Below are 25294 nucleotides of genomic sequence, written 5' to 3'. Positions count from 1 at the left end.
TATTAATTACCGTATTTTTTGCACCATAACACTCACTTTTTTCTTCCTAGAAAGTAAGGGGAAATGTCTGTGCGTGTTATGGAGGGAATGCCTACGGGTGGCGGGGGGGGGGATCTGCTGCAGTCGTGAGCAGAGGATCCATGGTTCCCCTTCCTTCCCTCCTCCGTGGCTCACTTTGAAACAGCAAAGCGGGAGAAGAGCGGCTGAGTGGGGAGGAGAGAGGGACAGAGAGCCTGCTTCTTTAAAGGAGCAAAGCGGGAGAGGAGAGGTTGGTTCCTTTAAAGCAAGCAGGCTCTCTGTCCCTCTCTCCTCCCCACTCAGCTCGCTACATAGCAGCAAAGTTTTTCAGCTCGCTAAGCCAGGGATGAGCGGGGAGGAGGGAGAAAAGCAGAGCCTGCTTGCTTTAAAGGAGCAAAGTGGGAGAGGAGAGGAGCCTTCTCCCCTTATACCCCTCTTCTGCATTATTAGCAGCATCCTTCTCCACCCACCCCACGCATGCTTCTTCTCCCCTTAAACCCCTCTCCTGCATTATTAGCAGGATCCTTCTCCACCCACCCCAGGCGTGTTCCTTCTCCCCTTAAACCCCTCTCCTGCATTATTAGCAGGATCCTTCTCCACCCACCCCTTGCGTATTCCTTCTCCCCTTAAACCCCTCTCCTGCATTAGTAGCAGCATCCTTCTCCACCCACCCCACGCGTGCTCCTTGTCCCTTGAGTGCTTTTCCTTTCCTCCCCACTTAAAAGGTGGTTACAAAGCATGGATCCTCAGGATTTTTGCATTGGGCTACTCCAAACTCACTGTCAGATCACATGTCTGTGGCCACAGCATGAACCACAAAAATCATACATCCACTGTTTCGTTTAGAATATTTTTTTTCTTGTTTTCCTCCTCTAAAAACTATGTGCGTGTTATGGTCGGGTGCGTGTTATAGAGTGAAAAATACGGTAGTTATTTGTTAGCTCAACACAGGGGTGTTTTACTGGAGGGAGGATTGTGTGGATGGAGTAATGTGGTGGATTTAAGGAGATCGTTGAATGATTGTGTGGGGAATGTCTCAGTTTTGTGGAGTGTGCATGCAATTTTTGTGTGTGATTGCAATGCACTTTTGGTAACATTTATGAAATGTTGATGATATATTGTAATGATGTTGCATTTTGATGCATCAATATATTTTCATATTTTATATATCATTTGTGGCTAAGTCCCTTGTTTAAAGATATTTAATTATGTTACTTAAAATGTAGAATTATTAGTAGTAAACTTAACGTGGCTTGGTTTTGAATGTGTATTGCGTCTCCTGTATGGGATTCATAAATTGCTTAGGGATTTTCTGTTGAAATATGAAGTGGTGTATAGACAAACTAAAGGAATTAACAAAGAGCCTTGCACGCCCACACATCTAATTATTTTGCAAACAAGATTTAATAATTCTCATGATGTCCATGTGTGCCACTCTAATTGGTGTTTCCCCCCTCCACTTTCTATTACATTTGCTCTTTCTACTTCTAATGCATCCATAGTAAATTTCACGTTATATGCTGTTAGCAATTTACACTTTGTTAATAATGAGGAAAGGTCGTGCTCCTTGTCTTGCTCTGCACATTTGTGTCTCATTCTCACTGTTGACTTCAGCAGGCAAATGAATATTTTCCAACTGTTCATCCAATGTTACCTTCAGGTCACGTTCAGCTTGCTTGTTCTTGATGAGCAACGTGCATGAATGAACTGTCAGATTAATTTTTCAGAGGCACGCACTGCTTCATAAGCATAAGCACATCTGCTAATTAAAAGAAGACTGATGTAATTGTGCCTGATATAGAATTGTCATCGACTCATTTCCAAATAGTTACCTTGTAATTAAGTGTTTCATTAGTGCTTAAAAGGGGCCTAGGAAGACATAAAACGCAGTCCAAAGTAAAACATTTGCTAGGGAATATAATAATTGGAGCTCACCAGTTTTGCAGCTCTCCACACAAGATTTACTTATTTATTTATAAAGCCAGGTGAACTTCCTGATACCCGCAACTGCTAGCATTAGTTTTGATTCCCGGAAAAGCATCTCAAGGGCAGCGCATATCGACTTGGTTGCCTGGACGTTAATGGAATTAATTGGCTAATATGAGTAGATGTTTCTGCCTGATGAACTGCAGAGTTTATGTAGTAGTATGAAGGACGAAGTACAGGTGGAGTTTAGCCAGATGCAGCCATTTAAAAATCTGCTGGATTGATTCTATGTGCAGTCCTACATTTCAAGTAAGTGAAATGCAACCCTTTAGGTTTGTTCTGTTTTCTTTTGTTTTTTAAGGGAGGGGCTATGGATCAGTAGTAGAAAACCTTGGCATATAGAAGGCCCCAGGTTTCTCTAAATAAAAAGATTTATCTGCCCATCTTTCTGGTGGCATCCCCTCCCTGCCTCTATTCCACCCCCCCTTCCAACAGGTCCCCAGTGCAGCTTGCAAAAACAAATTACAACAAAAATATCTAAACAAGAACATTAAAACCCCAGAATATTAAAATAGCAGCATTAAAGCAGTCCATTAATGTGCATGTGAAAATAGACTCTGGTGGATGAGACCAACAGTGGGTCCAACAGTCAAGAAGGTGGTTTCTGCTTGTGCATTAAGAGGAAAGTAAGAGGCAGACAGGGCTCATCAACCTGGGAAGGTAGCCCATCTAGGAGAAGGAAAACTCTAATCCTAAACCTAGTGTACATTTTCTCGTGTCCATCTTGTGGACATCTTCCCAACAAAGGCTTTTAATGATACTGGAGTCCAGTGCAGCTTGGAATCTACCACACATATCTATGCCATGCTTATAGATCCAGTGCCTTTTGCCACTTGATAAAGTGACATTACCAGATGTTGACTTTTTTTTCTTTTTTAGAGTATTCAATCTTTTGACAGGGAACAGACTTTGAATTCATTTTCCCTCAGAATTTTGTGCACTTATACATAATGTTTCCTGAGTGATGATGTGCTTGACTCTGCAATTTTCTGCTACTGCCAATTTCCCCAGGATTTTGATTGGATTGCAAAGTATTTCCTATGAGCACTTAGGGATAATTCTCATAGCTTCTGCAAGTGTGATGGCTATTTGCTAGTGCTGCATATCAGCTCCTTGCCCATAGCAAACTGGTTGTGAGCAAATACTACTGGACATTTTGCCAATTACTGGAAACCTATGTTGTTACAGAGTGCATGCTAAAAGTCTAATTCTGTGGCAGGGATCAACTGCACATGCCTGGCTTGCTGAGACAGGCCACATGATCAGGAGCAACCATGTCCTCTGTGACCATGAAAATTGCTTGCACAATGCTGCAACAGCTGGGAAACCAAGGAAATTGAAACATAGGAATCTAAATGCCACTTTCTCTTTTTTTGGTGACATCAAGGTGTGCATTGTACAAAAGAGAGATACAGAGAAGATGTATGCCATGAAGTACATGAATAAACAGCAGTGCGTTGAAAGGGATGAGGTTCGAAATGTGTTCAGAGAACTGGAGATCCTGCAGGAAATTGAGCATGCCTTCTTGGTGAATCTCTGGTGAATCTCTTATTTTCTTTTATTTATTTTAGGGATGGGTGGGAGGTGATTCTGTTCCACCAATTGTGCCTAGGACCATGTTAGTCTTAGAAGAAGCGGGTTTGGGGACACAGCAGTATGCAAGGTCTGGTTTTCAAAATGCCATAATACATAACAGGAGATAGCAGAGTCCTTAGACAGCAGCAAAGAAAAAGTAGCATTATAGAAGTCCATAGTGCCACTACTAGTAGGTTCAGAGGGATAACTGTTTTAAAAACCCTAATCAAACTTTAGGACACCCTCTGGAAAAAAAAAAGATTTGGGGATTGATCCAAGTTGGGTGTCCCCTGGATGGCTTTGCCTAGTCCTAGTTTTTCACAGAAACAGCTTGACAGGTGGGGCAGAGCCACTCTGCTACCTTCCCAGCAAGCCGGTCTCTGTTGCTTACTGGCAGGGACAAGGGAAGGGCACTGGATTGGCCAACGCCCCTCCCACCTTCACCCTCACCCTCCCAATGAGCAATGAGCCATCTGCTGGGAAGGTTGCATAGCGACTCTGTCTCACCCAGGGAGCCACTTCCATTTTTTAACCCGTTTGCTAGCCAATTACATCATCATCAATATGCTCTAACCTTCCATGGTGAGTCTCTGTTGCTCACTGGCTTCCACTCTTAACCATTGCTCAGCTCTACATTGTCCAGTACAGTTGTACCTTGATTGTAGAATGCCTTGGAACTCGTACCTTTTGGCTCCCGAATGATCGAAACCCGGAAGTCAGTGTTCCGGTTTTTGAACATGTTTTTGGAAGCCGAATGTCTGATGCGGCTTCCGCTATTGTTTCTGGCATGCCTGCACAATCAGAAGCCAATCAGAAGCCGCGCCTTCGTTTCCGAACGTTTCGGAAGTTGGATCGACTTCCGGAACGCATGCTGTTAAAAAACCAAGGTACGACTGTATAAAGAATATCTCCAGGCCCGGGATGCCCTTCAACTCCTAGATCATCAAGAGGCTAGATAGCAGCAACTCCAGCTTGCCAATGAATCATTCGCACTGATGGCACTGGTTTTTGTTTAATAATGAAAAGAGACAGCCTGCTTGATATTCTGGTACATTATTGATTATGCCTGGAAAAAAATGAGTGTGGAATGATCATATTACAGAAGCCATGTGACTGTGCCAGATATAGAAGCGGGGATTATATGAGCAAGGTAAAATTAACTGGGACAGCTGCTCCTTGCAAGATATGAAACAGGGACCTGTTCATATAATCAGCAAAACAAAATAACAAAATTGATTTATCTAGAGCAAATATAGGATGGCAATGGACAAAAAGAGACTTGGAGAAATTCATGGGTTATATTTAGACATATAAATATTGAAGATGCCTACTTATTGTTCCTGCTTTGCAGGTGCATGGGTAAGTGAAGTGGGAAAACAGGCCTCTCATTTGGTAGCACCATCTGTGAAATCTGAATGGGTAAGTCCACAGTTTGCCCAACTCACCTTTGCTAATTTTCCACAGGTACTCATTTCAGGATGAAGAGGACATGTTCATGGTAGTGGATTTACTCCTGGGTGGTGACCTACGTTATCATCTCCAGCAAAATGTGCAGTTCACCGAGGAAACGGTGAAACTCTATATCTGTGAGATGGCATCAGCTTTAGACTATTTGCGCAGTCAGCATATTATACACAGGTAACAGCACAATCTGTTATTCCCAGCTGTTGGGAACTGGCACAGCTATCAAACAAATCAGGCTCCTTTGAGAGAGCTTTTGAGCTAGTTGCAGCTAGTGCAAGTCCCCACCCCCACATTCGGCCAGATGGCTCCATGCCTGCCCTGATCTGGGTCTGATCCAGGCCCTGAGCTGAATCAGGGGCCTGGCAAAGCACTAGGCTATTAAAAACATGTGAGGAAAAGGAGGAGATCCAGGTAGAGACTTTCACCTGCACTATCTCTTTCTTCCCCCCTCTCATCACCTGACCACATATTTAATTGGAGTTTTAATTGGCCCAATTTGGTTTGAGATGTGGGATTTGTCCAGAGCAGATGCACAGTCCGAGATTCAGCTAGGTGGAATCTTGGCAAGAAAACTGACCAATAAATATTGGCATTAAATGCAGCGATGGAGCAAGCTGATTGGGAGTCTGCCTGCCTCTTCCCACTCAGCCACCCTACAGCTGAGGGGGAGGCAACAGGCAGACTGTTTGGGGCAGTGCAGAGCCTGTGGGCGCTCAAGCCACCGCGTCACTCCCAGGAGAGACGCATGGCTCGGGCATGCTGCAGGCCCCACAGTGAGTGCCGCCCACCATTTTGTCACCCCCCTGAGTAAGGAAACCCAGGGTGGACCGCACCTACCGCACCCCCCTTGCTACACCCCTGAGTAAATGTCAGGAGCTGGGGTAAGGAGTAGGTCAGCAATAAAAAACACCGGTGTAAGCGAAGTCAACTCTTTATTCAAAGAAATAAAAACAGCACGGGTCTAGTGATCACAGGAACTCTTCCCAGCAGGTCTTGCCCCAATCAGATAGTTGTGAGAACTGAAGGTCCCCACTTTCCTACCACTCTCCAACACTCCTCCCCTGGTTCCTTCCCCCAAAGCCTAAGACTCTATAGCCTTGTCTCTTGTTGCTCCACCCTCTTCGTTCCTCTCAGTGTTCTGGGAGATTGGGGAGAGGGGGAGGGGAGGAGAGCTGGTCACTGCAGGAAAGGGAGAGTCCCTGGATTCTTCAGCAGCCTGACTCAACTCTGCTTCCTTCCTCCAAGTCTGAATTGCTCTCTGCCCCAGCATCTTCCTGCTCAGTAAACACTGTTGCCTCTTCAGCTTCTGACACCTCGTCCTCCTCCCAGTCTGTCCCTTCTTCTTCCTCTTCCCACTCATTGTCATCCCACCACCAACCCCTGCTCTGAGCCTTCTTCCCATGCAGGATCCCTTGGGGGTTCCCCTGCTGGTGCCTCCCACCCCTCCTCTGCTATATTATAACATTTAAGGAAATGGGAGAGCCATTCACAAATCTCTGTTGCCTCTTCTGAGGTCCTGAGAAAACTGGATCTGATCTCAGGCTGTGTTCAGAACATAGCATTCTTTTGTTTATTGAGCCTGTTTTAAGGTGTGTGTTTTTCAAATCAAGTTTCCTCTGTGAGTTTCACCCCACCGTCTTTTTTAATTGCACTGGGCAATATTTTTTGAAATCTCAAAACAACAACAACAACCCACTGTTTGGTAGGCTCATGAGGCATTTTGCATTTGCCTTTTCCAAGTTGTGCATAAATGCTTGTTTTTGCTTTCCAGAGACGTGAAACCAGACAATATTCTCCTTGATGAACAAGGTATGGGGGAAATTGCTAATTATGTCTATTGCTTCTGCCTTTGAATAGTCTTCACCCCCTGGTTTTTTTTTTGTCTTTTGCATTCATTTACATCTTCCGATTTATACTGCATTTCTGTGGTTGTGAATGATAAATAGAAGGTTATGGGATCGAAAGCAAATCGATTCCGTTCATCTGCCGTCAAGACTTGTTTCAGTGAAGAATTAGCGGTAATTGACATTGACTGGTAGCTACTATTACTCATTCCGGAAAGCTTTTTCATAAGTGCAGCTGATATGTAATTCCTCTGCTGATATAGAAACCTTGCACAAAGGTACATATTTATACATTTTTTTATTAAAAAAGAAGTTTTGACATCTATGTGCCTGCTTGGGTAGGCAGAGGCAAGAATAAAGTGTTTTGCTGTGATTAAATTTCTGGTTGGCAAGCCAGGAATAAAGGAAGAGTCCACAATTCTGCTTGGTTTTGAGAGGATAAGGGTTGTGGCTCAGTGGTAGATCACATGCTTTGCAGACCAAAAGTTCCAGGTTCGATCCCTGGGCTGGGGAAAGACCCTCACCTGAAACTTTCAAGAGCCACATCCAGTCAGTGTGGTTACGGAATACTCTTTACTGAACTGTGTAGATGATAGGAAGGCATCTTCCTATGACACCCACATGGAGCTTCATCAGAACAGAGGCTTCCACTTTAGCATTTACGAGTATTGGTGTTCATCCTCATGTGGGGCTCTGTGTTTTTATCAACGATCCTATGAATGCAACACAGCTTTAGAGCAGGAGTTATTCAGAGCGTAAACATATCACCACATGCAGGTTGCTTTCCTGGAGTTCTGCCATCCATATGTGAGGTTTGGGATGTTGGCCTGTCAGGAACTGGTTGGACAATGAGATTATGAGAGGCTTCAGCAGGAGAACCCACTAGGGAAGCTTGAGAAGAGGAAGGCTTTGAGCCAGGGGAGTGGTGGTGGGTCACGGAAGACAGATCAGAGGATGAAGCTGGGGGCAGAATGGTTGGATGCTGAAGCAAGCAACAGGCTTCAGTGGGTGAGAGGAAGAAGAGACAGAAAACACTGAAGATGTAGGACAGTCAGCTGAGGAAGAGGTAGGGACAGAAGCTGCAACAGATTCACAGGAGCCTGCCAGTCTTACTGTATTCAGCTTCCCTTCCCTTTGTCTCTAAGGACTCAGAGAAGGAGACTTAGGTGGAAAAACAGAAAATAAAATACAGGAATGTTTTGTATTAGGGGAAATTGCTCGCAAAAGTGAATATGTTAGCCAAAGCTGCATACAAAGATGTGTTTACTAGGAAAAATTCAGAGTAAAACGTTGATGATTTTTCATTATTATTATTTTTAAAAATGCAAATTGCTGCCTAAATGCAGAGTACCAAATTTAAGATGGGAAAAATGAGAAATGAAACTGCAAGGTTCACCCATCCCTATCTGCCAAGGAACTATGCAGACTACAGGACGTATCTTGGGCTTCAACTACAAGGAATGATGGCAGACCTCTACCGTTAAAAGCTGTACTTTCCCAACCAGGAGTGCTGCAGTGTTTGTGTCCCTCTGTGAATCTAATGTGCTAAATGGGTGCGAAGACAGTGGGGAGGAGAGTCCAACTCCTCCTGCCTTTGGGAGCTTTAAATGCCATTCCCAGACCCAGCTTTACATGACTTTGGTAGAACCACATTTAAAAACACCGGCTCTGTTATATTTAGTCTGAGTCATCTTTTCTCTGTAATGAAACTCCTTCAAGAACCAAATAGGGAGGGTGGCACATTTCATCCTTTTCAGTGTGAGCTTTGATTTGATGGCACTTGAATGAATTCATGCAATGTGTGATTCTAATGGTTTGCAATCGACGGGCTGGATGATTTGTTCATGTGTCCCCCTGGTGGTGTCTTCAGCTCTTTTTCACTCAGGCAACAGCACATTCCCATATCAAGTAGCTTTTCACAAGCCAAGGAAGAGAAGTGGCAAAGGTGTGGCCTACTGTGACCCCAGTCTTCTTAAAAGCTTTTGTCCTACATGTATACATGCATAAGCCTACATGCATTTAAAGTGCTGTAGCTTATGCGTTAGTTTATCAACAGAGAAGAGGTTCAAGCAAGCTGGGTTTTTCCTACTCTTGTTCTAAGGAGAATCCTGGGAACAGCATGTCCTTTTGCTAGTGATGCCAAGGAAAAGAGTTAAATGAAAGTGATGCCTGTTGCAGAGCATATTGATGCAGGAGTACAGTTTTCTAAATTACATACCATAAGTTGGCCAAAATACCAAGTTGCCATCTTGACCCATTGTAAAAAAAAATCTCAATGGATCAGAATAACAACTTCTATACTAAAATTACCACGATTAGTTCACAGTGCAATATGCAGAGGTGCTTCACAATTCTAGATTTACTTAAGATTGTATTATTCTTCCTCTGATATATGTTAATCTGGAATTTTTAAAACAAATTCTAGAAAGTCTTGATGGAGCATCCCTCCCTTTTTAAAATGTATTGATGTACAGGTTGAATTCATAAGATAATGAAAAATAATTCCAAATCTAGGCAATTTTTGTGGATCCTTATTCCCGAGTCCTAATTTGTTATCATCTGCAAGCTTCCGCTAAGAAAATTCAAATATTTGATTTTTATGCACAATAAAGATGAAGGGTGTTTGTATATACCTGTTTTATTTGCATAACATAAACCACATGGGAGCACAGAGTAAGGTTACTTAAACCAACTGAAATCAATATGCCTAAGCAACCATGTTTTGGATTAAGTTCTATTCTGCTTCTAAGATCCAGATTTTTGATGATTCTAGAATTTTTTTTACCGGGATGAGGCAAATGGAAAACAGAGAACACTGGGGAAATGGTGGAAGAGTGGCTTATTGGTGTAAAGAAGCCTCATTCCAAACCACTAGAAAGCCTGTGCAATCTTCCTTCAATGGTGGATTTGCCAGATGTCATCAATATGTGCCCACACTTTTTTCTGAATTCACGAGGACTAGAAACTTGTTTTTTAAAATGAAAACTGAGATTTTTTTAGCATGCTGAATTCTACAGCAAACACCAGATTCTGTGCATAATGCCTAATAGCCAGACATAATTCTTATAGAGCAGCTTTATTTATCTTAATAAGAGCTAATATTGCTTGCCAGCCAGCTATAGAAAATATTTGGGGGTGGTGTGACTACATGCATTAATATTGTCCTCTGAAGTAGTTTCTTTCTGGACAACTTGGACACTTTGGGTTTTCATTCTAAAATTCTGTGCTGGTTTTCTTCCTTTTAAGGCCATGCACACCTAACAGATTTTAATATTGCAACAATCATCCGTGATGGTGAAAGAGCAACCGCGTTAGCTGGGACTAAGCCGTATATGGGTAAGCCAAACCTTGCCAGTTTTAAATAATAACATATTTTATCATATTCTTCCCGCATAAAACTGTTTAGGATTCCCTGTGTAGCTTTTCCCCTGTGCCAGCTAGAACTGACCACCACAATATCTTTTATTAATGGTGCGGAAACTCAGGCAAAACACTTTCCCCCTGAACAACCAGCAAATATACAAAACCCAAAAACATCGAGCAAAAAATCCCTTCAGACTCAATTAAAAACAGCACTTTAAATAACAGGCCTGGAAAAAAAAGAAGAGGACTCAGTCAAACACTTGAGTAAATAGCAAAGTTTTAGCTGCCTCTGTAAACAGAAACGCTCATTTGGCAGAGTGTCTCATGGAGTGATCTGGTTTGTACGTCACAGTATTCCAGTCTGTGGAACATGGACTCCCAGCCACTTTGTTCCTTCCTGTCCTTTTAGCTCAGAGCAGTATCTAAACCAAGGTTTGGCTTAAGTGTGACAGCCAAACCCAGGCTTGCGGTTAAGGTTTATTCTTGGTTGCAACTCATGGTTCAGAAGACACACTAAACCAAAGCTTGGCTTAGCTCAGCATGGCACGTAAGTTAAGGAGAAAAGCAGCTGCAAGCTCCTCTCTGGGAGCTCACACATTTGCACAAATTAGTCCATTGGGTGTGACTGCAGAGAATGTCCTGCTTCTGGTAACTACGGATCTTGAGTATGGCTTCCATTGATGACTGGAGCATGTGGGCAAGTACATATGGAAGAAAAGAGCCCTTGACGTCCCTAGGTCCTAAGCCAAACTTTAAAGGTCAAAATGAGCAGCTTGATTTGAGCTTGAAAACAACCTATCCCCTCCCCAAGCCTTTGAGGAAAAACATTTTCAGAGCTATGTATCTTATTCTTGTTTCAATAGGACTGCAGTCCTGTACCCACTAAACCTGGCAGTAAATTCCACTGAAATGAGCGGGATGTACTTTTGAATAGACATTTACAGGAATGAGCTGTTAGTTTACAGCCAGTTTCATAGAAACCAGTAGCAACCAATGGGGTGGTATTTCTCATCTGGCTTCCCAGCATGAAGGTCATAGCCAGTAACCAATAAGGGAAGAGGCCAGGCCGCAGGGAGGTTGGCGCATTGTGGGTGCAGCAGCAGAGACAATCAAGTACCCCAACTGCTGCTCCTGCCCCAACCTCTCTCCTGCCTCTCCCCTCTCCCTTTTGGTTACCATCAGAGATCACTGCATTGGGAAGCCAGATGAGCAATGCCACCCCATTCTGCTCTGCTCCACTGCCTGCTACTGACAAAAACCAAAACGGATGGAGGCATTCAGTAGTGTCCCCCCCCCCCTTCTTTATCTTTTCAGCTCCAGAGATCTTTCATTCCTTTCTGAATGGTGGAACTGGTTACTCCTTTGAAGTTGACTGGTGGTCCCTGGGAGTGATGGCATATGAGCTCCTCCGTGGATGGGTATCCTGTTCTTTAGTGTTTAAAAAAGATTGTTTGGCATTATTTCAGTGCTTCGTGTTCCTCAGAAGTAAGCCTGGGATTCCACCCAGCCACCCCCGGTTTTTCAATATCTTTTTTCCTTCTTTTTCTCAGAGGCCTTATGACATCCACTCTAACAGCCCCGTGGAATCCTTAGTTCAGTTGTTCAGCACCGTGAGTGTCCAGTACGTAACAGGGTGGTCAAAGGACACAGTCGCCTTATTAAGAAAGGTAAATAACTTACTTATCCGGGAAGGGTTGCAATTATTTATTAGCACAATGTAAATAATAAGGGCCTTGATCCAAAGAGACGTGCTCTTGCTGACTTGCCTGCATGTTGCTGCACGCATGTATCTGTGATTGCTTGGCCTCCAAACAGATGGCACCCTGTGCATTGTTTCCAGTGCAATGCCAGGAAGCAAGCTACGCATCTCTGGGACTTGAATGCAGAGCTACTCTGCTTGGAACAATATTTGCAGTGCCCTTTTGCTCAGAGGCTTCTCAATCCAGATTATGTGCCACTCCCTCTAGAGAAGGACCATAGCAACGTCCAACCTAGTGGATGCTGTAAACTTTCACCAACCTAGTGCCCTTTAGATGTTTTTGACTACAACTCCCATCAGTCTCAGGGGCACCATCTGGAGAGCACCAAGTTGGCAAAGTCTGCTCTAGACTAAGTGCCATCACTGAGATTTGTGGAATTAGCATGCTAAGGAAACGACTATGAAATAGACAAGTGAGGTGATCCTCCAGATCTGCTTTCTGGTGTGACTCGAACTCATTTACAGCTGTTCTCTTTTTCTTTTTTTTTAAATCATATTTATTAGAGTTTCCAATAATATAGAAATATAACAGAGAAGAAAAGATAGAATATATTTAGAGCCTTACTTTCGTTATCTTCTTTCTAGGACTCCCTCCTCCCCCTCCCGACTATATTCCCCTTTCATTAATTTAGTTCCACAAGCTCTCACTCCCAATTTAAAGCTTAATATGTTTAACCCATTAACCAATTTAAATTATACAATCTTACCATCATCCCTCATCATTAACAGAAAAAGAAAAAAGATTTTTCCCCAAGATCTACCCCAATTTCCTTCCACGAATTCCCTTTTTTTAAACATATCAAATCAAAATACCATGATATACAAAAATTATATAAAGAAATAGAAGATAAAAAATATAAGAAGATTCAAATAGATGGTTACATAGCCTTTGGATTCCAAAACTCCCCCCTCCCTTCCCCGGTTTGAATTCCCCATGTCCATCAGTCTATATGTTGTCAGCCTGGAGGTCTCAAGTCCATGGCCAGATTTTTTCCCATTCCACCTTGCCGGTTTTCTTTTAATTTATTTATTTAATGATGTTTAACTTCAAAAATCCAGTCTAATAGAGGCCTTTAATTTCCTTGGTCTTTGCTGCTCCTCCCATTGTTCTTTCCGTGTCGTAGTTAGTCCTTTATTCTTTTTATTCCTTACTTTCTCAGGTTTCTTGTCTTGTTCAGCTGCTAAAACGTTCTTATTCCGAAATCTGGTATCTCTACAGAGGTTTGTTGTTCAGGAACAAAAACTTACGTCCAGTCCCTTCCTTTCTTCAATAGAAAATTCTATTGTCTCCTTTTAATGTAAACACCTCTGTAGACAAAATACTATTTCAGTTTTGCTGCTTTCCCAGAAGATAAGTCCTGTGCGAATCTCAGAGTAATTTTCCACATACGACCACTTGTAATGTCCCGAAACCCCTCTAGGGGGATTGTAGTAACTTTATATCCTCTACTCCAAAAGTCAAATTGTTGTTCCTTATTTTCCGACAGTTTATATCCATATTGTGTCAAATTGTAACAGAATTAGCCAGCAAAGTCCTTGTAACAAAGTCCTCTTTATATTCTCCAGCTTTGACAGCTACTTTGACAGCTGTCAAAGTCTCCGTCTCTCTTCGCCAGGCTCTACGAATCGCCCCGGTTCCCAGGGGGGGTTGCATTTTCCCTCTCACCCTCCACTCTTCTCCTCCAGCACAGTTCTTGTAATTTCCCATCGTGGAATTAATGATTTTTATCAGCAATAAACTTCTCTTTCGATCTTGGTTACCCAGTCCTTGTTTTAGAATGTTTACAATCGGGGGGGGGGACTGACTTCCTTTTTAGATCACCCCCGCTCGTGCCGAATCCGAAAAAAAGTTCTTTTTTTCTCCTTTTGTACCCGGTTTCCCAATTACTCACGGGTTGTTGTTGATAGTCCGAATTTCCAATGGAAGAAGTCAGCGCTCTCCGTCGAATGGCATGCGGCTGCGCTCGGCAGGGGAAGCAGTGGACTCAAAGCACCACGCCACTCCCCGGCACCCGATCCGAAGCCTTTAAAAAGGCTCCTTCACGAGTCGGGAGGGCGCTAACGGTGCCAGCCGAGTCCCCATGTCCACGGGCTCCGTGCCCGTGTTTTTTAAGGGTCCCCGCGTCGCCGGCGCGGTAGGACCCAGCCCCTGCCGAGCAGACTCCCTCCGGAGCTCGGAGGGAGTCCGCCATTCGGCGATGGCGCCAACCCGGAAGTCCCTCATTTACAGCTGTTCTCTTTGCAAGGCTTAAATATTACCAGCCAGCAATTGTCAGGTTATATTTTTTCACCCATAAACATTAGGACTGTGCACGGACATCCCCCACACAAGATCTACACTGTGGCCCCGTTCTGTGGACCCTGTATCAGACTGGTTTGCCCTGTATGCCACCCACCCTGCCCCAAATCCACCCCAAAGCCATTTGGGGGCAGAGCTAAGGGATTTTACAGGGGGGTTTTTTTGTTTTTTTTTTAAAAATGCTACTTCAACATACGGTTAAAATAGGGTTTAAAAATACAGTTACGGTTAAAATAGGGTTTGAAAAATATGGTTAAAATAGGGTTTAAAAATACACCAGCATTGCACAGGATTGGATCCTCCCACTTAACAGCAAGCGGATCCAATCCTGCATGGTGCTGCTTCGGGGGAAGAAATAATGCAACTGCCCAGTTGGTCCCTTATTTTTTAAAGCTTCTCTTCCATGCCTGGCTCTCCTTCCGGCTTGACACCCTGCCCCCCGACAGCTCCAAGGAAGCTTGACTTGGCTTTGGGCTTTGGGCCTTGAGTCAATCTGTTGCACAGCCCTAATAAGTGTTAGTAAGAAGCTGTGATTATTATTATTACTTAACAGAGCAATTGTTTACATGTGAACAAGTTCTGATGTACATCCAGATTGCCCTTACCTGCAAGGCCTGTCCCCATCCTTTCCCTGGAGGAACTGCTCCCAGGTTATAGATCAGGTTCATCAACTGAAATGAAGGAGATAACTGATATGAATATCTGGGTGTGTACAGAATTCAGCATTAGCATGATAATTATTCCTTCATGGAAAACAGTAACCAATTATTGCAACTTCTTGTAAGTTCAGGGTAGAGTGCGGGTGTTTGGAAGCCTAGTAGTTTGTCAGAATTATCACTCTCTCTAATAGTGAATTCAGGTGCTGAGTGCTAACAGCATTGGAGCTACAAAAGGGGGGCGGCGATGGGAAAGAAGAGGGAATGTGCTCGGGGAAACCCCAAGAGTTTCACAAGTCTAGACAAACTTCAGAAACAAAACCCCTCAAAGGAGAACCGGGCATGCTCAGCAGCCATGGGCTGTCAAGTGTCATTTGGAAAAGAAGAATGAAAAAACCTGGGATTAGGATGGAATGGAATGTCCTGTAGTACAGCTGGCTGGCTGGCTGGCTGGAACCTTGAGCACAAGTCCTGTTGTTAGAAGATAAGGATACGTCGCAGCATTCTGTTGCCGGCTCCACCTGTAATATCTTAGAGGCAATGTGGAGGAGAGCAATGCAGGCTTCCTGTGGCTTTTCTGTATAGCCCCTTGCACTCAGATAAAGAAACTCATGTTCATTTTTCAGTAACAGTTACCAAGTCATATGTGCCTCATTAGATAACGTTTTCCTATTTCTGTGAGAGAGGAAACTTGCCATTCTGTGTTTATAAATGTTGGATAGTTTTAAAAGCTAGATTTCAGCATCCTGTTAAAAATATATATATAAATGCATAACCCCCAAAATAATAGCAATTGAGCGTCTCCAGTGTAAGCCAATGGAAGGTGGACAATATACATAATTAAAGTTTGATTTTTAAGGGGAGTTCCATTATGAAACAATTCCATTGAAACTTGCTCAACAAGAGCACAGATGCCCTCTGCTGGATTTGTGTAGGAACACAGCCCAGTCTTAAAAACAAACATCATCTAGAAAAAAACGAATATATCCATAGCAGAAAATAACATTGAACAAATCATGTAAGCACACAATATAAAGCAGTTTTCTACATGCTTTTGCAAAGGATCTGGCCAGCGTATAAACATAATTAGTGTTAACTACCATTCCTTTAACTTTAAAGAGCATATTAAGATTCCCTTTGCGGTGAAGCTGTAGAACAGGGGTCAGCAACCTTTTTCAGCCGTGGGCCAGTCCACTGTCCCTCAGACCTTGTGGGGAGCTGGACTATATTTTGGAAAAAATAATAATGAACGAATTCCTATGTCCCACAAATAACCCAGAGATGCATTTTAAATAAAAGGACACATTCTACTCATGTAAAAACACGCTGATTCTTGGACTGTCCGCGGGCCGGATTGAGAAGGCGATTGTGCCGCATCCAGCCCCCGGGCCTTAGAATGGTGGCATGGAAATTGTTGGTTGAGTTGCTAACTGGCAGCGATCAAGCAATCAGACAGCTGCTTTCCTGCTTGCCGAAGTCACTCTGGCTCCACCCAAGAGGGGCATGTGCCACACTTCTGAGTTGGGTTAAATGGCTGGAAGATACAAATTCTGCCAAACTGGCTTGATCCGTACAGTGAGCCTCAAGTTTGGCTTCAGTGCTTTATCAGAACTCACAAAACGTGGGAGGAACCAAACTACATCTTACACTACATGTGTAGCATGGAGAAGTGGGGTGGGGGAGGCATGCTCAACTAATCATAGGAACAGGAGGTCCCAATTATCATCATGACTGTGGCACATGGGGACAGGAGGTTTAGCCCTTCTCTCCTCAGCTTCAATGCAGAAAAGCAATTGCCCGTCCCCACCTTAGAAAAAAAATCCCATAGGTGCATTTAGCACTAACGTGTCATTTTTTCCTTAAAAGTAGAGCACTTGCTTCACATACAGGGGTCCCACGTGCAACCCATAGTTAATGTTAACTATCATTTATAAACCATAGTTAAAGTTGAAGTGTTTGAAAGATGATCACTTAAATATTGGTTTATTATGTCCTCCTTCCTCCATGAAAGGAAACACAAGCCAGGAAGAGCCACAGTTTGCTCATAGCTCTGTAGTTTTTGGGCAGTGATGGCTCTTTAGCCATAGTTAAGGGGAAGGTCAGGGTTTGCACACAACACTAAGCTATCATTAGTGCTAACCAAGGCTGAGAAACCAACTACCTTAATGAGCTATGTTTAACCACAGTTAACCATGGTTAAGCTGCTGCACTGGGTTCACACATGACACTAAGTCACAGTTTAATAAGCCATGGTTTAGCTTAATGTGTGAACCAGACCACTGTAATTAGAAGGATGGCACCTAATGGCAGGGCCAGCCTCGTCTGCAGTGTGGTCAAGTCCTTTTTATTAAGAAAGGTATTTGCCATATCACAAGTTGAGCATTTATTTTGTTGACTTAAAAAAAGATGGTGACTGGATCTACTTAATTTCTTAGCTTTTGTGGGGGATTGCCCTCAGCTACCTGTGATTATATTGTTTCCATGGTACAAATTTTGTTAATTGGTTTTGAAAATTACTTGTGTCTTGTGTAACATTCTTCTTTATGTTTGCCAGCCATTATTAATATTGTATGGGTTTTTTTGCTAGGGATTCTGGGTCTACATTTTGAAAATAAATGAATAGGGTATGCACTGCTGAACATTGAACAAGAGATGATTAGCATAAAGATAAGCTATCTGTTAACATATGCTTATGTTCAGTGAAGAAGATGGCATTGCTTTGCTGCTGCTGCTGCTGCTGCTTCTTCTTCTTCTTCTTCTTCTTCTTCTTCTTCTTCTTCTTCTTCTACTACTACTACTACTACTACATGATCGGTACATCTCATGATTAGTATTTATGCTACCAATAACAAAAGGGCCATTTGTCCTCTCTGATCTGTGGCTGATCCCACCAGTGCAGGACTAGTAGAATATTGGCCAATGGACCATGGAAACCACCAGGGTTATAGGCAGCAGAATACTAGCTGAATCTTCCACTGAAATAAACAGGGGAATGAATGAACCAAGGAAAACCACAATTCAAATAAATGGGAGACAAAATGAATGAAATTTTTAGAATTAATATGAACAGGAAACTAGATTTTGTGTCCCCACCCCCTTGAACAGCTCTAGTGAGACTCATGCAGATGCAATAGCCATGTAAGAGAGGTAGTATTAGGAATTGGCCCAGATCAAGGCAGGTTTGTACTGTTCTATCAAAATCAAGCTTTGTCTCATCACTCAACATTTGCTATTTCAGCTTTTGACAGTGAATCCTGAGCACCGGTTTTCTAGCTTAGCTAGCATCCAGACTTCTTCCTACTTATCTAACGTGGACTGGGACGAAATCTGTGAAAAGAAAGTGGAGGCAGGATTTGTGCCTAACGTAAGTCGAAGAGATGAGTACGTTTGTTTCTGTCCCTGATCCCTATGTATTGTGAAGCGGGGGAACGAGAAAGCCAGGGATTTTCTGTTCTGCAAACAAATTTGGCATGCGGCTCAAATTACCTTGCTTGTCAATCGCATGGCTTTGAGGCAATATCCTGGTCTGGTTTTAACAGAAAGGCCGTCTGCATTGTGACCCCACCTTTGAGCTGGAAGAGATGATCCTGGAGTCGAGGCCGCTGCACAAGAAGAAAAAGAGGCTTGCAAAGAATAAATCCAGGGATAATAGCAAGGATAGCTCACAATCGGTACGTGTCCCCTTGCAATTCCCTCCAAAAAACCGATGGAATGCTAAGTTACTGTGGGGCCTGTTACTTTGCAAAGAATGAGAGACTGGTCTCTGCTAAAGGGTGGCAGTGCTGTTTTTCCTTTCAGCTATGTGAGAATAAAGGGCATTTGCATTCTACCATTCTCTTATTTAATTCCTCTAGGGGGAACCTTTACCAGCCCAAGGGGCTGTCCCAGGGCAACATCCCACAGACCCATGGTAGTGGGTGGGGCCAGAGGCAAAAAGTAGGTGGAGCAATGGGTGTGACTCAGTGGGTGTATACAGTAGGCTACATTCCAGCCATGCAAAAGTCAGAGGATTCTACATACGCTCCTCTGCATCTAGGCAAGCAAGGATTATGATCACAGTTCAAAAGCCAGAGCTATGTATTATCACTTGGATGAGGGTGTTGAGGAGAACCAGGCAGGGAAGTTTGGCCTGGGGGTGGGGAGTTAGGGCAAGTCCCAAGGGCTGAATAAGGAGACCTGGAGGGCCTGAGGCTCCTCACTTCTGCTCCACCATATTAGGCAATCATGTGAATGCAATGGCAGAGAACTCACCTTCCATTAGGCGATATGTGGCACCAGTTGCTTTGCTACTGGACTACTGCAATGTGCTCTACGTGGGGCTACCTTTGAAGGTGACCTGGAAACTACAACAAATCCAGAATGCGGCAGCTAGACTGGCATAGCTGTCAACTTTTCCCTTTTCTTGTGAGGAATCCTATTCGGAATAAGGGAATTTCCCTTTAAAAAAGGGAAACATTGATAGCTATGTAGACTGGTGACTGGGAGCGGCCACCGAGACCACATAACACCGGTCTTGAAAGACCTACATTGGCTCCCAATACATTTCCAAGCACAATTCAAAGTGTTGGTGCTGACCTTTAAAGTCCTAAATGGGATTGGCCCAGTATACCTGAAGGAGCATCTCCACCCCCATCGTTCAGCCCGGACACTGAGGTCCAGCTCTGAGGGCCTTATGGCGGTTCCCTCGCTGCAAGAAGCGAGGTTACAGGGAACCAGGCAGAGGGCCTTCTTGGTAGTGTTGCCCTTCCTGTGGAACGCCCTCCCATCAGATGTCAAGGAAATAAACAACTATCTGACTTTTAGAAGACATCTGAAAGCAGCCCAGTTTAGGGAAGTTTTTAATGTTTGATGTTTTGTCGTGTTTTGATGTTCTGTTGCAAGCCGCCCAAAGTGGTTGGGGAGGCCCGACCAGATGGGTGGAGTATAAATATTATTATTATTATTATTATTATTATTATTATTATTATTGCAGAACTGAATGAAGGAACCAAAGAGAGGCTTCCAAGTTGGTCTTAGCATTTGTGCTATATAAGTCAACTCGGGAGCAGCCAGCATGAGGTGCACTGTTCCCCCAGCTTCCCAGCACTGTGGGCTGCTGCTGCAGGGTGGAGCAGGGAGCTCAGTGCAGTGTGGCACATGGTGGCAGGTGCGTCCGATTGGCTCCCTGCACCTTGCCACTCCCCCTCTCTGTAGTGACGGTGGCCAACAGTATTGGGAGGCTGGGAGAACACTTGCCTCGCCCCACCAGCCCCTCCTGAGTAAATGTCATTCAGAAATTTTGACAAAAAGTACATGTTAACTGTTTTCTTTTCTTTTATCAGGAAAATGACTACCTCCAGGATTGCCTGGAAGCAATTCAGCAAGATTTTGTCATTTTTAACAGAGAGAAGTAAGTTTAGGAAGATGCTTAAAGGGCAGGGGATGGGGAGAGGGGCTTGTTTTCATTGGCTCCTAAGTTAACTTAAGGAAGTTCATGGGAGAAAAGTTTCTCATTGCTTCCTTCCCGCAGCAGAGCCCTATCACCCTCCCAAATTGCTCTGGAGCCCCTCCTGACCCCCCCCCCCGGAGGCTTTTCTTGGGACAAAGGGGAGAAGACTTTCCTTCAATGAATTTCCTTAGGCTATCTTACCATAGCACCCAAGCTGCTGATCAGGATTTGATTTGGGTGCAGAGTTAACCTCCTTATGCCAGCTAACTGATGTTCTCCAGATGTTTTGGACTACGACTCCCATCATCCCTGACCATTGGCCATGCTGGCTCGAGCTGATGGGAATTGTAGTCTAAAACATGTACTGTAGTGAGAATCTGGCTAGGGAAGGCTGCTTTGTGCTATAGATGCCCCCTGGTGGTGAAGAGGGAGAAGAGGATACTGTTATTACTAGCAGACCTACTCCATATTTTGAATCAGTTAGCTATCATGGCACTAATGACTGTTCATATACAAAAATTGCATGTATGCCTCTGTTCATCGTGCAAGTATCATTTTTAACCTAAGTGACAATGCAATGCGAATTGTGGTGTTTTATTTTTTAAAGTATTCCACAAGGATGTTCTAATTAGGAGGAGGTGGCATACGGCACAAACAGCCTGAGGTCAGCTAGTTTACAATTCCCTACAACTCTGAGGCAATCAAAATGTCAGAAACTTGAACAAAGAATGGATCATACATAATTCCAAAAAGAGATTTGTGCAAAATGACAGAAATGCAGGAAGAATACCAGACAGCTTGGCCTGAGATGAAGTTCCTTTAAAAAAAAAAAAAAAAAAAAAAAGTGTGTTAGACCCAAGTTGTGCTGGCATGATTTAAATCATTCAAACAGGGTAGGAGTCATTTCACAGAAATAACCTGCTGTGCGGATGCTCTGTCCTCTCCATGGTTGCATTTCAAGAAGCAACATGATGGGAGGTGATGTGAAAGGAGTTTCTAAATTGATTAAATTAATTAAAAGTGATCAGCATTCTCTGAGTAAACCCTCAAAATGTCCTCACGAACGCCCTTTTTACAAGTCCTGGCCCCAGAGGCCACAATCAGCTAAAAGGGAGGGCTTGAAACTCATACCAAATCTCCCTAAATATACACATTTTAAACCCCCATTTTAAAAACCACATGCTTCATCTCAAAGCACCACTTTCGTAACCTTGTTTTCACACGGACATGATAGCCTTCCTTCTCTCTCGGTCTCTCTTGTACAGGTTGAAGAGGAGCCAAGATCAAATGAACGAGTCCATTTCTCCTCCTGAAACCACCGACGAAGCTGAGACTGAAACAGAATCTGAAAATTCCAACCTGAATATGTGTAGCTCAGTATGTTCTTCCACAGGCAGCAGCTAGGACTATGGAGAGGAGGCAAAGGGGCCGGAAGCTTGCGCACCTCTTGAATAAATCATTCTCAGGTTGCACTGACAAGCAGATGACAGGACACTGAGTACCTTGGTTGAAGAAAAGAAGAGGAGTCACACAAAACAACACTGTAGAGCCGCAGCAGAGGCAGATAGTTCTTACAGAACTCATGGATTTTTTCCCCCTTCAGAAAGGGATCGCCTCTTTTACCCAATACTTTGCTATGCAACACTTTGGTGAAAACCGTTCCATTTCTTCCTTTGCTCTTTTCTTTTTGCAGGGACAGACAGTGGGGTCTGAAGGATATTGGCAAGGTGATAAGGGTTCCAGACCCAGTTCCAGCGTAGGTCCAAGAGAATGCAGATTGAAAGCATGCATAGTGGTCCCAGAGGAAAGGGGGCAAAAGCCACTGGAAGCTCACTTTTATGGGACCGTCCTTAATATGCCAGCTAAGGCTCATGCATGCAAGATTGTCTCTTGGTATTTTCAGAGTGTTAGAGAGTTCTTACGGACTGTGGCAGTTGCAAAATACTTGTATGTTCAACTGGGACAATACAGTGACAACTTGGCCATACATGATTTTCAGAGAGCCCAGTCTCAGCATTAATGGATCCTTTCCAATGGTCCTGTCCAGGGCCAGATATGCTGGGTTTTTGCAGCATGGAATTTTAAAATGGTTTTGCTGCAAGGTAGAGTGTTTTCCTAAACATGCCGAATTGTTTCACAAAGCTATCCTTACTTAACAAGGAGCTGTTTAAGCTACAAGCATATTAATAGAGGTTAGTGTTTTCTTCACTCATAATGAAGGAGCAGGGCACTAGTTTGGCTGGATGTAGGTGAGATAGCTATAAAGCAATGCCCTAGTTATGCAGGAAGTGATGCGTTGATGCGCTTTTTTTTGTCTGCGTCATTCTAAGTGTATTTTAATGTATTGCATAGGATGTCTGTCTCAACTTCTTGCGAGGACAGGAGAGGTCCGATGTTTTCTCCAGCTGTGGATATTGCCTTTTTCAATGTTTCAGAAGCCCTTTTCTTCCCTATCCTGCAATCCTGTTCACACTTACCTGGGAATCAGCTTCATTGAACTCAGTGGGACATAGTTCTGAGTAGACTTACATAGGATTGCACTGCCGGTGGGCTTTAGGTTACTCTGATAGAAGCGCTTAGAACCCCTGGTTCTAGGGCAGTAAATATATGTGTTGTACATAAATATCGTAAGTGTTTTAATTCAAAGCTGTTTGTTACCAGCTGTCTATGAGATTGCCATGTTTGCATTCCAGTTGTGTTTTCCTGTAGGAAAGTGAACTTAGCATGCTTTTACTTTCAAGACATTTCTCCCTCGCCCTGCTGTTTTATTGAGGCGCCTGCTACAGGCCAATATGCCAGGGTTGGAACCAAGGTCCTACGAACACAGGAACCAATTTACAGCCTTACTTACGAAGCTACAACTACCTCTGTAGCAGTGCTGTAACAAGTTCCTTTATATTCCATCACTGCTAAGGAACAGGGATTTGCATGGAATTCACACCGACTCCCTTAGCGTGGGGTTTCCACGAATATTTTTGGTCTCGATGGTTTGCTTTCCATTTTAATTTCCACAAACGCAGCACACGGCATAACCGGTGCGGAGCAATTTTGTACAGACAACAACCAAAACGTAGTTGCCTTTTCCACAGTTTTATGTGGAGTTTGGTTAGGAAATGAGCATTGTGCACAACCAAAATTTCACGAAGAACAAAATTCAAGTTTGCTGGTGGAGTACAGTGTAGGGGTATTCAAGGAAGCCAAAGCTTTTCCTTTCAGTTCCTCTCCCTAGCCCAAACCAAGGGAATGGCACCCCCCCCCCATGAAACTGTATTCACTTTTGGAAGGGGTAGCACAGTCTCACAATACCTGGTGCTACGCTGGTACTGCAGGAATATCACGCTGCAGGTGTTGCCATCTATGCCAGCAGAAGTGTTTAGAGTCAAAGCGCCAACTCAGTTAGTCAACTGATTTGGCTGCATTAGCACAAGAGACTTCGCGGCACACATACTCCAGCTTGAATCCCACACTTAAATGTGGGTTGGCAATTGCTTGCTCTGTTACTCTGCTGTGATGAATTCATCAATCGCAGATTTAACATGCTGAATTATTCATCCTTTCCTCCAAGTGGACTCTTGGAAGGAGTGTGTGCTGTGCACCTACCATTGTGTCGAAGATTCTGCCATGATTTTCTTAAAACAACAGCAACAACCCTGATACCATCTAAAAACATTATCTTCATTCAAAATGAGCTAATAGATGTTCTTCTTCTTATTGGCTACTTGATTCATGGAAAAGCGGCATCTGCTCTGTCCTTTTAAATTGGTGCCGTGCCGCTTTAAGCAAAGAATCCTGGGAGTTGTAGTTTGTTAAGGGTGCTGAGAGTTGTTAGGAGATCCCCCTTGTGGAGTTGCAATCTCCAGGGTGATTTAGCAGGGTGATTTCCTTCTTCCCAGGAAAGCTACACTTCCTCCCTGTCCTTGAGTCATTTATTCTGCCAATACTGTACTGCATTCCTGATACACAATATAGCACACTGACTTTGAGGAATCGAGGGTTTGATTGAGGCACAATCTTTTAGATGAGGAATTTATGTATTTTTAAAGCCTGTTCCTATGTACTTTACTAAAGCGATGTACTTTTCACTATAATACCTGATACGTGTGGGGTGCAATCACAGGGACCTGTGGTTTCTAAGAAATAACTCTAAAATAAATGCTTATATTGAGCACAATGGTTATTGGTATCAATCGTCAGTCAGCAAGTGAAGAACTGGCTTGTTTCAGCAGTTAGAATTTGTTGTGTTACAAGCAGATAATCGTATCCGCTTTGGTGTGGACCGTGGCTATTGTAAAACATTCCAATGGGGATGGGCGCTAAGGTCCAAAAAGCAGCCCATGCCCTGATCATTTGTCTGTAAATTTTGCATACCAGTAAATATGTGAGTTAATGCCTCTCACTCTTGTTGATGGTGAATCACTGTAAATGCTGAAAGGGACCAAGACTTGGACAGAAGCATTCTTGTTGATGGAAGCAGGAATGGTGCCATACAATAAAAACATGAGACAAGCCCTGCTGGATCAGGCTGAAGTTCCATCTAGTCCAGCATCCTCTTCCCAAAGTGACCAGGTTCCTGTGAGAAGCCCACAATCAGAACCTTGGTCAAATGTATACCACTTGGTCAACCACATGGAAAGGCCTATTGCAAAGAAAGCCCACATAGTACAATCTAGATGTCATTTGATTACAACTTCCCATCAGTTCCAGCCAGACTGGCTAATGGGAGATGAAATCCCACAATATCTTGAAGGCACCAGACTGGCTGCTCTGGTACAGTGGACCAAGTGTTGACTGGTAGGGTCCAATGCCAACTTGGCTGTGGGGCTAATCAGCCAGTCCCTATGTCTCAGCCCAACTGACCTCACAGGCTTTCTGTGAGAATAAAATGGGACCTGTTGCATGTAT

General features: G+C 43.6%; 1 protein-coding gene across 1 annotated transcript in view; it reads left to right on the top strand.

Annotated features, from left to right (window-relative positions):
- The window catches only part of STK32C (serine/threonine kinase 32C), a 170083-nt gene extending 145520 nt beyond the window's left edge, over positions 1 to 24563 (top strand). Inside the window, exons 3-12 of the mRNA XM_081007213.1 lie at positions 3392 to 3543; positions 5044 to 5217; positions 6815 to 6852; positions 10134 to 10223; positions 11565 to 11668; positions 11801 to 11917; positions 18203 to 18328; positions 18504 to 18635; positions 20286 to 20353; positions 21658 to 24563. Coding sequence (XP_080863339.1) covers positions 3392 to 3543; positions 5044 to 5217; positions 6815 to 6852; positions 10134 to 10223; positions 11565 to 11668; positions 11801 to 11917; positions 18203 to 18328; positions 18504 to 18635; positions 20286 to 20353; positions 21658 to 21796 — 1140 coding nt within the window. The 3' untranslated portion in view covers positions 21797 to 24563. The remainder of the gene's footprint in view (positions 1 to 3391; positions 3544 to 5043; positions 5218 to 6814; positions 6853 to 10133; positions 10224 to 11564; positions 11669 to 11800; positions 11918 to 18202; positions 18329 to 18503; positions 18636 to 20285; positions 20354 to 21657) is intronic.
- Positions 24564 to 25294: the final 731 nt, after the last annotated feature.

The sequence above is a fragment of the Podarcis pityusensis genome (genome assembly GCF_964106645.2).
Source record: "Podarcis pityusensis genome assembly, chromosome: 5".
Taxonomy (NCBI): domain Eukaryota; kingdom Metazoa; phylum Chordata; class Lepidosauria; order Squamata; family Lacertidae; genus Podarcis; species Podarcis pityusensis.
The sequence above is the reverse complement of the archived record's forward strand: the minus strand, read 5'-3'. Positions and strand labels throughout refer to the sequence as shown.